The sequence below is a fragment of the Prinia subflava genome, chromosome 3, assembly GCF_021018805.1.
Source record: "Prinia subflava isolate CZ2003 ecotype Zambia chromosome 3, Cam_Psub_1.2, whole genome shotgun sequence".
NCBI classification, from domain to species: Eukaryota; Metazoa; Chordata; class Aves; order Passeriformes; family Cisticolidae; genus Prinia; species Prinia subflava.
In genome coordinates this window covers 11,727,741-11,743,244 of record NC_086249.1, presented here as the reverse complement: position 1 = coordinate 11,743,244, position 15,504 = coordinate 11,727,741, and the positions used below count along the sequence as shown (strand labels likewise).

At 38.5% G+C, this 15,504-nt stretch overlaps 1 protein-coding gene across 1 annotated transcript in view; it reads left to right on the top strand.

Moving 5' to 3' along the window:
* The window catches only part of ROBO1 (roundabout guidance receptor 1), a 684,115-nt gene that overhangs the window by 77,075 nt on the left and 591,536 nt on the right, over positions 1-15,504 (top strand). The window contains exon 2 of the mRNA XM_063393929.1: positions 12,568-12,708. Within this exon, the coding sequence (XP_063249999.1) occupies positions 12,621-12,708 (88 nt within the window). The 5' untranslated portion in view covers positions 12,568-12,620. The remainder of the gene's footprint in view (positions 1-12,567; positions 12,709-15,504) is intronic.

The following is a 15,504-nucleotide window of genomic DNA, read 5'->3' as shown; positions in this document are numbered from 1 at the left end:
CAAGATAGGGCTTTCAGAGCCACAGCCCTGCAATGACAGCTCGCTCGGCTGCCACTAAATGCCACAGTCTCTTCCAAGGAAGCAGAGGAAGGAGTTGCTATTAACAACCATAGCGACCTTATCAGCTCAGTCTCGGTTTCAAAGGGGTTCTGCCACTCTTGCAGAAGCTTCATGAAAGCTGGCATCTTCCTCCTTTCCCCCAAGGAGTTAGCATTTCACAGAAGTCTCTCTAACCAAGAAGCAGACAAGGTTGAAAGTCCTTGTATTGTTTAAGCTTCACCTTTACTGGCGACTCCAGAAGAATGAGAGTGCTGTAGGGGAGAGCTGAATGTTCTTTGAATCCTGGTGTACATTTCTGTGTCTGAGAAGGCTTGGTGGTGTGAGGCAGGTTGGGGGAATCCTTTCTAATTGCTCTTCTTCTTACTAAGGGTAAAAGCCAAGCTATTTTTCTCTCCTTCAAAGCTGAATCTCAAGTGAAAAATAATTCCAGCAAGCCTTTTGCTGCAGAAGCTGCACCTCACAGTCCCAAAATACTTATTGTTGCATAGCTTTGCAATAGAAAAAAGTCCCTATTTTATCTAAAATTCCTTTTTTTTTTTTTTTTTTTTTTTTTTAATTTCACAAAGTGTATTTTTTGAGAGGGCATTTAATGTCCCTGCCTGTCGTGATAGATAGAAGCCTAAGAAGTTTGGAAATTAGATGAACACAAAGATTTCACTGTGTGCTGAAGAGAAGTAGTTTCTTTGTGCTGTATGATTTGCACTCAGGTCTCTTTTCTCACATAGTTTTTGGGGGGTGGGGAGGACACGACAATTTATCCAGGAATTTTACTTCCATAATTTAAACAGTTTCAGAACAGTGGTTATGGCAAAGCTGCGACCTGAGGTCACATCTTAATTTTCAGCCAGGCAAAACCCCAGGACCTCTTGCTGCGTGCCCCACTGCGTATGCATGCCTGACTGCTGGAACTTAAATGCTGATGGAGTGTCAGCTCTTCCCAGACAGCTGTACTTCATGTTTATGTGCAGGGGGAATAATGACACGGGCAGAAATGCTCAGACTTAGCAGCTGAGAATCAGAAAGGAGCAGGTTTGAAAACTGTGGCGCTGTTGATTGTGCGATCACTGCTGTGAGATGGCAAAGGCAAACCAGCTTAGTTTAAATCTTTGCTGTAGAGTTGTGGAATTATTTAGGTTGTAAAGGGCCCCTAGACTTGAGTCCAGCTGTTAACTGAGCACTGCCAAGGTCACCACTAAACCATATCTCAAAGTGCCACATCCACGTGTCTTTTAATGCTTCCAGGGACAGTGACTCCATCACTTCCCTGGGCAGTCTGATCCATCACATTAAGCACTGACTCACATCTCTGGTACGTACATGCAGGACTTTTTCATGTCCTCATTTTTAAATTATGTGAGTGAGATTTGCAGAATTGCATAGATCTATCCCTGTTCCCTTGCATTTGCAGAATTGCAATGGATTTGCTCCTGTTTGGGAGCAGAGTTAGGTCAGGAATAGGTGCTCCTGGGATCACCACCCCAGATCTGTTGCATTTTCACATAAAGCCTGAGGAATGTATAACTTGTTCAATTTAATATTGTGGAAGCATTATCAGCAATCTTCTCCTTCCCATCTGTGGTCCTGAACTCCACATCATTACTTTGATATTTCATGCTCTCCAATCCATTAACGTTTAGGATGTGTAATAGGGGCCAACACTTCTACAAGCACGAGGAATTCAGCAAGATTACAGGATTGGCTTCTACAATGTAGATTTTTCAAAAGATTCACTGAAATCTGAGGAGCTACATGAAATACCTGTGGGGTTTTTTTAATTAGTAGAGATAACTTAAAAGTTAAGCAACTCGGTATTTTCAGAAAGGATTACTGTATTACCAGTTTTTTCAAGAAGAATGAGAGAGTTCTTAAACATTGGTGAAAATTTATAAATTTTCTTGTTTGACAGTGAGGACTATAATTGTTTAAGATCAGAATGCTTTTTCAGTTTGCAACAAAATTGTAATATAAATTTACTGTAAAGCAATTTTCCTATTATACAGCAGTATCAAGAAAAGACAAGGTTAATCTGAGTAGCGTACAAATCCTCTCTGGAAAAAATGAGTGTTTTTAAGGACTCTAATTATCATTGTGAATTTTGGAATGTAATTGTTCTGTAGTATGCAATTCTCTGTTGTTTGAAAATATTTTACCTCTCTGGTTAAGTGTTGGTTCTACTTATTATTTCAATATTTTATGAGTATTTTGTTTTCTCTGGGGACTTTCTATACATTTTATCAGCTGAATAAATGAAGTAATTCATAAAGCAAATACCTCTTGCTCTCGATGGCTTTAGGGGACCTTGTCATTCCCTGTAGCCTTTTCTCAGGCCCAGCTGTGTGGCTCTGAAATCACTTGGCTGGTAATTAGCTATTTATCAGATTGTTTCTGAAAGGGGATGAGACAGTTATCTGACACAATTATCTTTGAAAATTGAATCCCTCTTTTCTGGTGCTGCTGAGGACATTCAAAGATACTGTGAATGTTTAAAGCTTAATGCCTTTGAAAAACCCTTGCTTTTTTACATCTGGTGTAACAGAGGAGTCAAAGTGCAGTTAAAGGAGTGGTATGGGTTTGGGTTTTTTAACCTTTCAGACACTGGATTTTCTTTCTATCAAGTGTTTCTTTTCCAGTGTGACTCTACTGGAAGCACTTTTGACAACAACCACTTCTTCAAATGTCTACTACTTAATAGTGTTTGAAAAATGTCAGTGTTTCTTACAAATCAGGAAACTACTAATTACATCAAGGCATTGCTAATTTTTTTTTCCCGTTAAAAATGATGAGTGTTTAGTTCTAGGGAGCATAGTTCCCAAACACTCTCTTGAAAGTCTTGGTAGCTGAGACGTGTGTTTTGTTTAATTTGCCAAAGGACAAAAGGAGATAGTGCATCAGCAATGCAAGGTATGAGAGTTTTTGCTTTATTCAGATCCCTTCTTGGTTATGCATAATTCTTGTAAACATTTTGCCAGGTTTTGAAATTTTTCTGTTGGAAAACACAGGTCTCATTACACTGTTACTGAATTTCTCATACATTTAGAATATTTTCAAAAGATAGCATTTGTTTCAAAAAGTTCAAACCTTTTTGAAGGAACCTATTTAAGTTTGAACTGGAAGTACTTAATTCTTGCACCACTTATGTGCAAAAGGAATTTGTAGGATGGAAAGGGAGAATTATCTGATCTAATAGGAGTAAAGCACCATTTTTTTGTCCTGACATTCAGTAGGAGAATTCTGATTTGAGAAACTTGCAGGCACTGAGAAATGGTGAGAAAATTCTTTCATATCATACATGTTACTTTCTTCTGAGTAATTATAAACAAGTATGTGATATTTGCAGCCATGCTATTTGGGTTCAAAATCATGTTGAAGTTTTATTTCCTGGTTGTTGAATCATGGAAAAGGAAAAATCTCACTATAACAAGGCAAAGAATTTTAAAGATAGCAACATTATTTGCCACCTAAAATTCATTAATTTTGTTTTCATTTTTATTCTCATTACTATCTGAAATTTCAGATACCTTGCCTCAGTTAGTGATCCAGCTGCTAACCAAGATTTGTCAGCTTTTACTTTCCCCTCCCTGTTTTTTATTTTGAATATGGTACCACATCCAAATCAGTCTGAATTCCATTCATTTTCTCATAGGGTTTTCTGTAGAGCTGTAATTACTACAGGATTCGTTTCCTATTTGCTTGCTTGTCCTTATTACTAGATGGTCCCTAATTATGCAAAAAAGGAGACTAAGGTTGACTACAGGGGATAAAGTTTTGAACAAATATGAAAGTGCATTTAAAAACAACCCCAAAGAGCTTTTTGGAGTCTTGTGTTTTAGAGTTGCATAGAGCAAGTCAGCTGAAGCTGCTGGTGGTATTTCTGTTCCTTTGGTAGACTTATTATAATTATAGAGAAATTCTGTGTTCTCTGACTATGAATTATGCTGAGGCTGCCTGGTTGCTGTTGGGAAGAACAACCCAAAGTGTCACCTTCCTTTAGGTTTGAAGTGAATTTGATCAGATTGGCACTCTTGAAAGCCACATCACCTCTTCCTCTCACTCAGGCACTTATGTGTGCACACACAGACTGCCCTGCACTGTAAAACTCCTAGATAAGACCTTGATGTCTTTCCCTCTCCCTCTCTTGAATATCTTATTGAGAGTGATGACACACATAATCTTCACTTCTCCCCTCTCTTCCCCGAGCTTTTAGCTATATCAGCAGTTTCCAGAAAAAAAAGAAGAAAGGCTAATTAGCAGAATGAAATCACTTTCTGGATTTGAGGAAAGTTTTGTTCAGTGAATTCACTGGTGACTGTTACCAATTACCTTTTGGCCTCTGATTGCTCCCCTGAGAGTGACTGAATATAAAATGGAGAACAAAATCTGCAGTACCAAGAGTCTGTGCAAAATAATAGTCTGCAAGTTGGAATTGATTTTTACATTCCAGGGGAATAATCAACCTGAACACAACTATCACAGTGATGACAGGCTATAGCTTACAATGCTGCATAGCATATTTAAATGTTCATCTATCTGCTTGTTCTGTTTCCCTGTGGGATTATAAGGTTATTCCCCTAAAAATGTCATCACAAAACTCCTCAACTTTCTATTTATTGATCGTGAATTGAGGACTTCTCACAGAATAAGTGATTTTTTTTTTTTTAAGCCTTAAAGAACATCCCCAGCATGCTATCTGCATTCAGTCTGCCCTTGCTCTAGGACCATTTCATGCTGACAGCTTTTCTAGTCACCCTGCACTACAGGTTCTAAGCATTTTGTGACCAATTTTCAGAGAGAAAGCCTTTCTTCACTCTGTGCTGGGCACTCTATAATATTCTATCTCCCAAAACAGAATATGGGTTGCTGATTTTGATGCAATGGAAGCAGGATAATCAAAGATGAGGTAGGGAGAGGATAGTTTAATTGCTTGGGACTGTGTCTTATCAGGTTTTGCATCTAAGGATGGAATAACCACATTTATCTGGGCTGCCTATTCCACTGTGCATTCACCCTTGCAGCAGAGAAGTTTTTCTTATGTCTTTGTTTCAATTGTGCTTTTAACTCTGTCAATGGCCATCACTGCCAAGAGCTTGGCTCTTTGTTTGTCATTCTACCACAGCAAGGATTTATTCACATGGATCAGATTCCCTGGATCTGCTGCTGACTGAGCAGTCCCAGCCTCTTCCCAAATGACAGATGTTCCTAACTCTTGATAATTTCTGTGCTCCTCTGCTGAATTGGCTCCACTGTCAGTCTTGTACTGGGGATCTCCATGCTGGCAAATCACCCCAGGTGTGGCCTCACCTCTGCTTAGGAGAGGGAGAAGAAGGAACCCTTCCTCCTACCTGCTGTCAGTGCTCCCCCAGACTAGTCTAGGATACCTTTGGCCTTCTCTTCTGCAGGAACACAATGCTACTCACCTTTTTGTCCAGGAGGAGCACTGAGTCCTTCTTGGCAGAGCAGCTTTCCAGCCAGCTGCCCTCTAGGGGTATGCTGGTGCCTTAGATTTTTCCTCATCCAGTGCAGGATTTGGGATTACCCTTTGAATCACGTGAGATTTTTTCCAACTTTCAGGTCCCTCTGCATATTGGTACAACCATCCTCCACTCTTCCCAGAATTGTCTCCTTCAGACTTGCTGAGGGTGTACTCAGTCTTACTGTTCAGGTAACTGGTAAAGGTATTAAACAGTGCTGGACCCAGCAGCAGCCCCTGGAACGCACTGCAAGGGACTGGAAGTACAGCTGGACTTTGTGACACTGACAGCAATCCTTTAAACCTGACAGTTCAGGTAGTTTTCAGTCCACCTCACTCTCTGCTGATCTAGTTTGTACCTCATCAGCTTCTTTATGAGGACCTTATCCTCAGTAAAGTATCAAAGATCTCATAGTCAAGACAAACAATGCCCACGGAGTCTCCCCTTCTCTACCAGGCCAATCATCTCAACACAGGAGGCTTTTAGGTTGGTTTAATCTTTTTTTTTTTTTTTTTTTTCTTTTTCTTTATAAAACCATGTTGACTACTGATCACCTTCTTATCCTTCCATGTGTATGGAGATGGTCTCCACAGTGGGTTCATTCCTCACCTTCTCAGGGTTTGAGATGAGGCTAAGAAGATCTTCTGATCTTCCCTGAATTCTTAATCCTGAAGACAGGGACAACACTTGCTTTCTTCCAGTTCTCAGGAGTCTCTCCTGTGCATCTGTCAGGTCCAAGGAACTGCTGTGAGTGTCCAGGTGGTTCAAGTGCTTCCCAACCAGATCAATCTCCACTGAGAGCAAATATTCCTTAGTTCAGACTTCTCTTCTGGTTCTATGGCCATGGGATTCCTAAAGGCTGGTCTTTCCAGCAAAACTGAGATAAAAGAAGGTATCAATTACCTCAGCCTTTTTCATGCTCTTTGTCTTCATAAGGGACATGAAAAAGGCTGAGGTAATTGATGCCTTCTTTTGTCTCTGTTTCGCTGGAACACCTCATCTCCCTGGTCTTTCTCTTGCTGTTTATGTATTTGTAGGAGTCCTTCTTGCTGTCCTTCATGTACCTTGTCAGACTGACTTCCAGGTGGGCTTTGTTTTCCCTGCATGCTCAGACACTGACTCTGCTGCTCCTGGCAGAGCAGGCAGCAAAGACAGAGCAGGAAGCACTTGGTAACCTCACTGGAGTCCTTGAGAGAGACCAGCCCTCCGGGGGTCAGGCAGGGGCAGGAGCCTCCAGAGCACTCTCACTTTTCTCCAGTGTTCCCAATTCCTGCCTGAACACTAAAGAAAAACCCCCATGTGGAAACTTTTTTCCTTTGTGTTTAGTCCTTTAATTGAGCTGTTTTTTGCCAAGTGTCCCCCAATAAGGAATGGATACCAACTCCTCTTTGCTGCTGCAGGGCAGCCACAGTGTGAACAGCAGTGGTGTGGGGAAGAACACGACACTTGCAGTGGAGAATTTGGAGTCTTGGTGAATCTCTTAGAATTGATTGCTTGGGAAGTTTGTTTTCATTCTGATTCTGTTGAGTGATAAGCATCCACCCCTTCAAGGCAAGAGCCCTACCTGACCTATCCTTTTTTATCTTTTGTGCTGTGTACAGATGCATGTTCCTGAAAAAAACCCCAGATAAAATTGTTTCTAAAAGACTTGAAGAATGATTTTTACAAACCTAGACACAGATAATACAATTCATGGTATAATTTGATTTTCATTCTATTTACACTCCTTAACACTCCACTTTGTGTTCCACATCTTACATTGCACATTTATATTACATTATAAATGTATTGCTTCCTTACACAGAAATCCTATTCTGTTGCTCACTGTCTCATTGACGTACTCCTCTCTGAGGAGAGCTTTGTTCAAGGTCTTCTTTAATCAAGATTAACCTCAGTTTGTATGGTCAGGCATGAAGGAAATATTAGAGATTAGCAGAGCTTCTGGTAGAGAAATTGTTTGAGACCTAGACTGGTGGCAGAAAAACTGATTTTTTGTCGTATGGCTGATGCCTCAGACTGAGCTAAAGTACTAGGGGATGAGCATGTACACAGCTTGTTTTTAATTTTAATTACAGTAGATGAACTATTCCTGTGGTACTGCTTAGGCAGTAAAAATATATACAGAAATCAAGTCAGAATCTGGGTAAGACTGTTTTACATATTAGTTTGCCAGATTAGAAATGTAAAATGAGCACATTCAATACATTGCTATTATTAATAACAATAAATATTTTACTCTTGGGCTTCTCATTGCATTAAAAAAGCAAGCAAACCACAGTTTAAAATAAGTAAAGTGCAAATCTTGCATCATAACTATTAAAACCAATTGTTAGCAATTGGTTCTAAACAGGCAAATACCTGGGAATACTAAAAGATTAAATAAGGTGAGCCTCATGAATGTCTACTGAAACTGTCACTGAAAGGATGACAGTCCACATCCACAGTTGTGTTATACTGATAACTACTCTGGTTTATATAGATTTATGTTTTTGAGCTGCTTTGATCTTGGTAGAGTTTAGAGTATTTTACAGCCAAAAAGGAGCTAACCAGACTTTTCCCCCTAGTTCATCAACTCCCTGTCATTTTTGCTCCTAGATGGACACACCTGAGACAATATAGGGCAGAACTTCCTTCTGGAACTTTAAATAAATTTACTTGAACATAGACAGATGTTTAAAATGGTAAGGGAAGTTCTTAATTTCTGTGATCTATAACCATAGTGATGGTAAGGCATAGGAGCAGTAAGTTCAGAAGTAGAGTCAGTCGAAACAGAGATGACCAAATAAACTGGGTGTCAGACTAATAGGCATGGGGATTGAAAGTATGGGAAGGACCATCCCCTGCCAGCAGGCCTAACAATGCATGACAAGCTTTAAAAAATTCCACTTCCAAAAACAGTTAACCTTGCTTCAAAAGGAATATTTTCTATTTTTCTTTCTCCTTTTGGTGAAATTTTGCTAATCTACTCCTAAATGGATGGGTACACAGCAAGTCAAAATTCTTTCAATCTGTAGATAAGTAATATTCTTTAGCATAATAGTTACCAAGGTGGATATGTTTTATAAAGGGAAGGTTCTTTTACAAGTTAGAATCTTAATTACCAGACTTCTGTGTCCATTCTTTCTACTCAAAACCCCATCAAAATCTAGTGTTAGGAAGCTGGTTGCATAGAGAAGCATCAATAGTTATCAAATTTTTGTAAAGAAACCAAAAACCAAACCCTTAAAGACATGAACATAAAACCAGCATTGGTTTGATCTTGTCTGTGTCTTTGCCTCTGCACTGGCTGTAGTGATAAATAGCACTAGACTTTGGAAGTGGAAGAAAATAATTGATTGGACCTTTTCTCTGCATTTACCATGCTACTTCTTTCCCCTCTGGGCTTGTGCAGTTTAATTTGCCATTGATTCTTTAATGATTATAATGTCATAGAGGAGCCAGTGTTTATCTTCATTGTGCACTCTGGACAAGGCAGTGGATCTGAATCTTTTCTTGCACGTTCTGGTGAAGGTCTGTGGCCATTTAATACAGAGTGAGGTGAGGTCTCAGGCCAGCTGAAGTGTCTGTGGTGAGTGCATCCTTCTTCTGTCACTGGCAACATCTAATTACTGCCAGTCATTATCTAGTATTAGTTTTGTGGGTCAGACACTGAAAAACTAATGGCAGAGAATTGCATCTGAGTCCCTTTGGCTGCAGTACATTTCTGGGTGTTTCTTCCCATTATTGTGTAGTGCAAGAATTGAGCAGTAGATGATGAAAAGAAAGATCTTGTTTCTCTTTTGCTGGACTCAGCTTCTATCTGAAAACCATTCTGATGACAACTCTTTCTACTTTATCTTTCCTGTGATCAGGGCTACTCTTTCAGAAGCTTTGTACCCCAAAGAAAAAGAATTAGCCTCCTATTTAGGATTGTTTTAAAGGAATACCTACAGGATATGTTTTTAAACTGTAGACTAAATAACTTTGTTTTCACATTAAAATTATTTGACTTCATGAAAGCTGTCTTCACTGGAATTTTCTGTAAGAATATTTTTTATGGCACTGAGATAATTTCAGGTTTCCGAATGAAATATTATATTTCAAACATAAGCTTGCAAGCAGAATAAGAGGATGAAAAAGCTTTTAACTTAACTGCCAAGCCCTCATGGTCACAGCTTCCTGTGGAGCTCTGTAACATACAGAGAATAACAAAGTCACAGTCTACCATATCTGCAAGAGACAGATATGGAAAGACAAAATGTTGGATTCATGCATACCATGATACCTTCACAAAGAAGGTGAGTGCCATCAAGTGTGTTCCTGGGATTCATCTCTTCCCTGCAACTTTATAGGTGGGGTCAGTTGACCTTGGCAAAAGATCAAAATTTATTTTTGATTAAAATAGTGTTAGGTGGTGAGAAAAAAGACAAAATTTAAAACTCTCCCTCTCTTGCCATTCATGATTTTTCTAGGTTCAATTCCATCTCTTCATCCTCGACTCTTCTGCCTTTGCAACTCCACCTTTCCCTGGAGGTGGTGCAGGGGGATGGGGAATTAGAGATTGTGCCCATAAGAGCTTTTCAATGCCTCTCCTTCTTCCTCCTCGTACTGTCCCTCTGCTCCAGAGTAGTTAGTTTCCATGTGTTGTAATCATTCAGGATAAGTCTGCTCCTGCCTGGACTGCAGCTTTCTCCAGGGAACATTCACCTGGTGCCCTCCATGGGCTGCAGTATGGATACCTGCACTGTCCTCTCCATGGCACGCAGGGGAATCTGCTCAGGCACCTGAAGCACCTCTTCTCTCTCCTCCTCCTTCACCTCTGTGTTCCTTTACCTCACATTACAATGACAAAGTAAATCTTGAAGGGAAAGCATTATTTTTCTGGTTTTGTTTGAAGAATAATCAAAGGGCTGCCTCCTCAGCTTTGTGTTAGACGCAACATTCGGTCTTGTGTTCAGAAAGTAAAGGTGAAGAAACAATTGGAGTCTGAAACCACAGTAGTAAATTGTTTTAGAGTAAACCTTTATTACTGTACAGAGAAAGAGATGGATATTCTAAAGGTCTGAGCCTGCAAATGCTCATTTCAGTCTTAGAGTCATACCATGAATAACATTTAGAGCAGCATGTAACCCCTTGGCCATTAATTGCTGTTAACTCTGCCATTAAGAGCTGTCAAGCTGTTTGCAACAGAAGAGCAGCCATATGAGTGATGGGGGAAATTAAAAGAATGAGAATGGAAGGAACCTGGAGTTTTTGTGTGCAGTGTGAGAAAATGGTTGAAATGAGAAAAAATTAAAAAGTATAATATTTTGTAGGATACAGGTAATTGTAATAGGAAACTGATGATTATTATTATTATTTCTAGTTGTTAAGAGTAGAGGCACAGGTACAACACAAAAAGAAAATTTAAAATGTGTTGGAGATTACATCTGTTTATATGAAACTTATTTATGCTTTTTTGAACATCCAAGTGTGTCAGGTGGCACTGAAGGCTCCCAGTAGTCGTGCAACTCTTCAATCTGTAGGCATTAAATATGTATTAGGTTTACAGATGAAACTCCTCTGTCCCACCAGACTGAACAAGTGACTGGCGTAGTTTTCTTCAGTCTTACAATTATGTCTGCTGCTGTTTAAATAATAAAGGATTCATCATCATCATCTCTGAGGATACATTAACTACAAGTAGGACAAGGAGAGTGAAATAAGTCAGAAGTGTAGTTTTAAAGTTATCAAGGTCTAATATAATTATTTACTGCTGGAGTAGATTGCAGTGTGTCAACGTGCATCAGATTTACAGTTGCTTGGTGGTCTGTAACTGTTGGTTAGGATCAGACAATTTTACACATCTCATAACTTGACAGGCACTTAAAACAATGTCTCACCATCAAGGTCTTGACATGAATCCCAGATACTGTGCAGTGCACTTGGGTTTGTATTGAGAGAGAAACAAAACACTCTAAGAACTTCCCGCAAAATAAACCACCCAAAACAAAACAATAAATCACATTTCAGATTAAGTGTATTTAATTATCTAAAAAACATCTTACTGCTTTCAGGAATCTACTGAAATCATCTGCAAAACACCATACGTATTTTAGAGGAAAGACGTTTGGAACAGGCTGAAAACAAGGTCTGAGGCCCAGGGAGGCTGTGGGTTCTCCCTCTCTGGGGACATTCCAAACCCACCTGGATTCATTCCCATAACCTGCTCCAGGCAACCCTCCCTTGGCAGGGGATTAGACTGGGTGATCTTGGGGGGTCCCTTCCAACCCAAACAGTTCCATGGTTTCTGGACGAGTCTGTAGAGCACTAACGTAGGTGAAGAGTAAACAAATGAGTAGCTTGAGCAGAGATGAATTTTAAGCACTGGTGGAGCTGTGAATGCTTTTCAATCTACAAATGTCGTGGTCAACAAGATGAGTCTAAAATTGATGTTTTGGTTAAAAATATTTTTTGAATTTAAAATATTGTCTTCTTCCATAAGATTCCATTTTCCTGTCAATCAGATGAAATTTTTCTGCCCTTAAAAACTTATAAACTCACCAGAAAATTGTCTTAACTATTCAAGTTATTACTAGGTAAAATTATCCCTAATCCTCCTTCAGCAAAATGTAATTTCATAAGAAGACCAAAGTGCCATTTTAACCCTGCTTTCATAGTAAGTTGAATAGCCTAAACGTATTTTCAACTTATGTAAAGGTTTAAGTATTTTCTTGCACTGAGATGGGTTAAATATGTACTTAATTATCTTGCTGAAGTGAGCAATTTCTTTAACAACTTAACCAAACAACATGCAGCCCTTTAAAACACGTATGTGAACTATGGGGATCCTCATGTCTCCCTTTAAAACATCTGGTTTGGGCTTGTTTGCTCTGCAAGGATAACCAATATTCTGGTTGTGGTTTTTAACTGCCTAATTGTTAGATAATTTAACACTGTTTTACTAGCTAAAGCTGTACTGAAACCAGCAATCTTCATAGAATTGCTCTGGACAAAAATATTTGGAAGTACCTCAATTTACCATTAATTCTTCTGTTCTTATTTCCATGGTGTATTGCAGGTGACATTGACGTTAGAGCTGCCGAGCTGGTGTAATGCAAGGAGGGACACATCATGAAATGGAAACATTATCCTTTTCTGGCTGTAGTAGCTGTGTTCAGCCTGTCCAGATGCCATCAGTCACTGAGTCAGCTCATTCCAGGTAGGTACCTTTGATTTAAACAAAGTGTCCATGGTTTTTTTGCTGTCCATGTGAGTGTGTGCACAAATAAACCTGAAGTTCACTCGCGGTGTTAAAACGTGTGTATGTGTGGAGTGGTGAGAAAGTTGTGAGCATATCTGCATGCATAAAACACAGAATTTGGTAATTTAATTGTATTGTCTGTGCTGAAATGATTAGGGTTTTTTTTGGTTTTTTGTTTGTTTTTTTAATTCAAGGGAAAATACAGAAAAGGAGTGGCATGAAAATAGAAGCATGACAAGGTGAAGGTGGCTATTAAAGCATTCCTTTGAGTAGCACGGCTGGTGGGGGGAAGATGGAGAGTGCAGAAACGGACTTGAATATCAAAGAGAATTGGAAATCTATAGAGAAACTTCCTGAAGAAAGAGCAAAACAGCAACTGGGGAATGCTGAAATGCAGTGTTTCAGTGAGGCCCAGAGATCAGGGATTGTCCTGGTGCTTGCATATGGTAATTCTTACCAGTGCAGAGAGGAGTAGTGAGTATAAAAATGGCAAGATACTGTCCAACTTCATAAAGAAGGAAGTGGTAAAATAGAGAACATGAATCACTTCAGCAAATTGTGGATTTTTGTTCTAGCAATACAAAGGAAACAAAGCGTTTTGTTGTATTGGGTTTTTGTTTAAGAATAAATCTCTAAAATCATCTTCCAAGTAAATCTGAATAATTTTTCAATGTTTATAAAGAAAAATCTAAACAAACATTGCTAATGATGTACAACCTTTCAGGAAAAGACAATAACTATACAGGAAAATAAAGTGACATGCTGGTTTTTACTGGTTGCTTTATCTGCTTTAAATCTGAATAATAATTTAGAAGACTTTACTGGCTGAATTTCTGATTTAAATACATTGTGAATGCAGAATTTTGTGACTATATAATTTTCTTCCACATATCTCTGGGCAACTAGCTCAAATATAGACAACAAAAGAGAAGGGAAAATGGTTTCCTCAAGGATTTGTTTCCCTGTATTGAATGGTGGTTCACAGAAAATAAAATAAGGAAATGCTTTGGGGTTTTTTTTCATGGTTTTGTTGGTTTCAAATGCAGAATGACTCCAGAATAAAGGAAGGTGTAAGTTAAAATTATCATTTTAAAAGTTTGACCTCGGACTTCAAACATAATCTCAAAGCAATTTACCTGTCACAAAGACATCTACTGCTCATTTTAAAAGGAATGCCTGCAGATCTAAATGTATTTGCATGACAGCTACCTCCTTCCACTTGCATTGTTTCAATTTAGTCATAGTTTTGTAGTCTTTACTAAAATAACTGTTTTCACTGTATTACTTTTCCCATGAAATTGGTTTCAGAATAAAATCACAGGTGGCATTTTGATTTTTGTTCCTGCTTTGTAATTTTCATCACAGCCCTCAGACTTGAACCAAGAGATTACTGTACTTGGCCAGACATCAGCATGCTGAGCCTTGCTGGCAGGGTGCCAGGAGTGTGATTATCACAAAAGATCAAATAAAGCAGGATTATTTTTTTTTTCCTTTAAGGAGTTCATCCCATTCATTTTGCTCTTTTCATGTCTATTCCTTACAAAGGCATGTCTCTTTTAATTTTTTTTTCAGTGTAGAGAAAGAGAGAGAACTGTGAAAAATCTCAAACTTTTTCCTTAATTTAATGAGGGAAAATGAAATAATGGTTCTTCAAAATTCTGCTGTAGCCATAAAAAAAAATCAATAGAGCAATAGGTAATAGCTTTTCTTGAGGATTGCTAAAGGCACTAAGCAGCTGAAATGTCTGTCATATAGCACTACTACATTGTGATATTTTATTACAATTAAAAACATGCTTTTAAAATAACAAATTGAATTAGTTTTAGACCCTACTATTAGAAACCTTTAAAAAATGAAATCTTACAGTTTCAAATTCTCTAATTCTGTCTTACCTAAAAATTGAAATTTTTCCAGCCTTACTGATGATATAGTTTGTCATATGAAATTAAAGTTATCAGACATGTGTTAGAGCTCTCCCTGAGATCTGGAATACTCAGCTTCAGTAAAATGTGATGAATTTTAGCAGAGGTCTTATGCCTTGGAAGCATTTGTTGTAGTTTTTGCTCAGTCTTTTCACATATTCTTGTTGAGTCTCACTGCTTTGCATATGGGGTCCACAGGGAAGCACTGTCTCCCCCCTTTATTAAAATCATGGCTGAGCCTTTCATCTCATGTCATTACATCTTACCTCTAATTCACATATAAAATACACTCACAATTCCACTATGGCTGTCTCCTGAGGCATAAAGTATCTCTGCCTTGGCACATCTTTATTTAATCAGGGATTGAACACTGTCTGGGAAAGATGTGTGGTTTGTTGTGTTTTTTGGTTGTTTTTTTTTTTTTTTTCTTGTCTGTTGCTCTGCCTATTTAAAAGCTGAAAAACTTGATAGCTGATTTTAAAGTACACTGATCTAAGAAAACATGGCATTAACTAATGCCCTATTATATTTAGATGCATATGTTGAGCTGTGTTTTCAGTTAAGTCTTTAAAGTGTTTTAAAGTTAGCAGTTAGTAGATTGTCAAAAAAAACCCCAAAAACAAGAAAACCAAAACTATACATCTGACATACAGCAAAAGATGTTAATCATTTAAACTGATTTTATTATTACGATTTTCAACATCAGTAGCTGCAAGGTTACAAATTTTTGGACTGTTAATAAAGAAAACAGGAGCATTCCTGCTGAATTTGGCTGGGTTTGGAACCTGGTTGTTTCACAGTGAGGGTTGTGGAAGGTTTCTCCATCTGAACT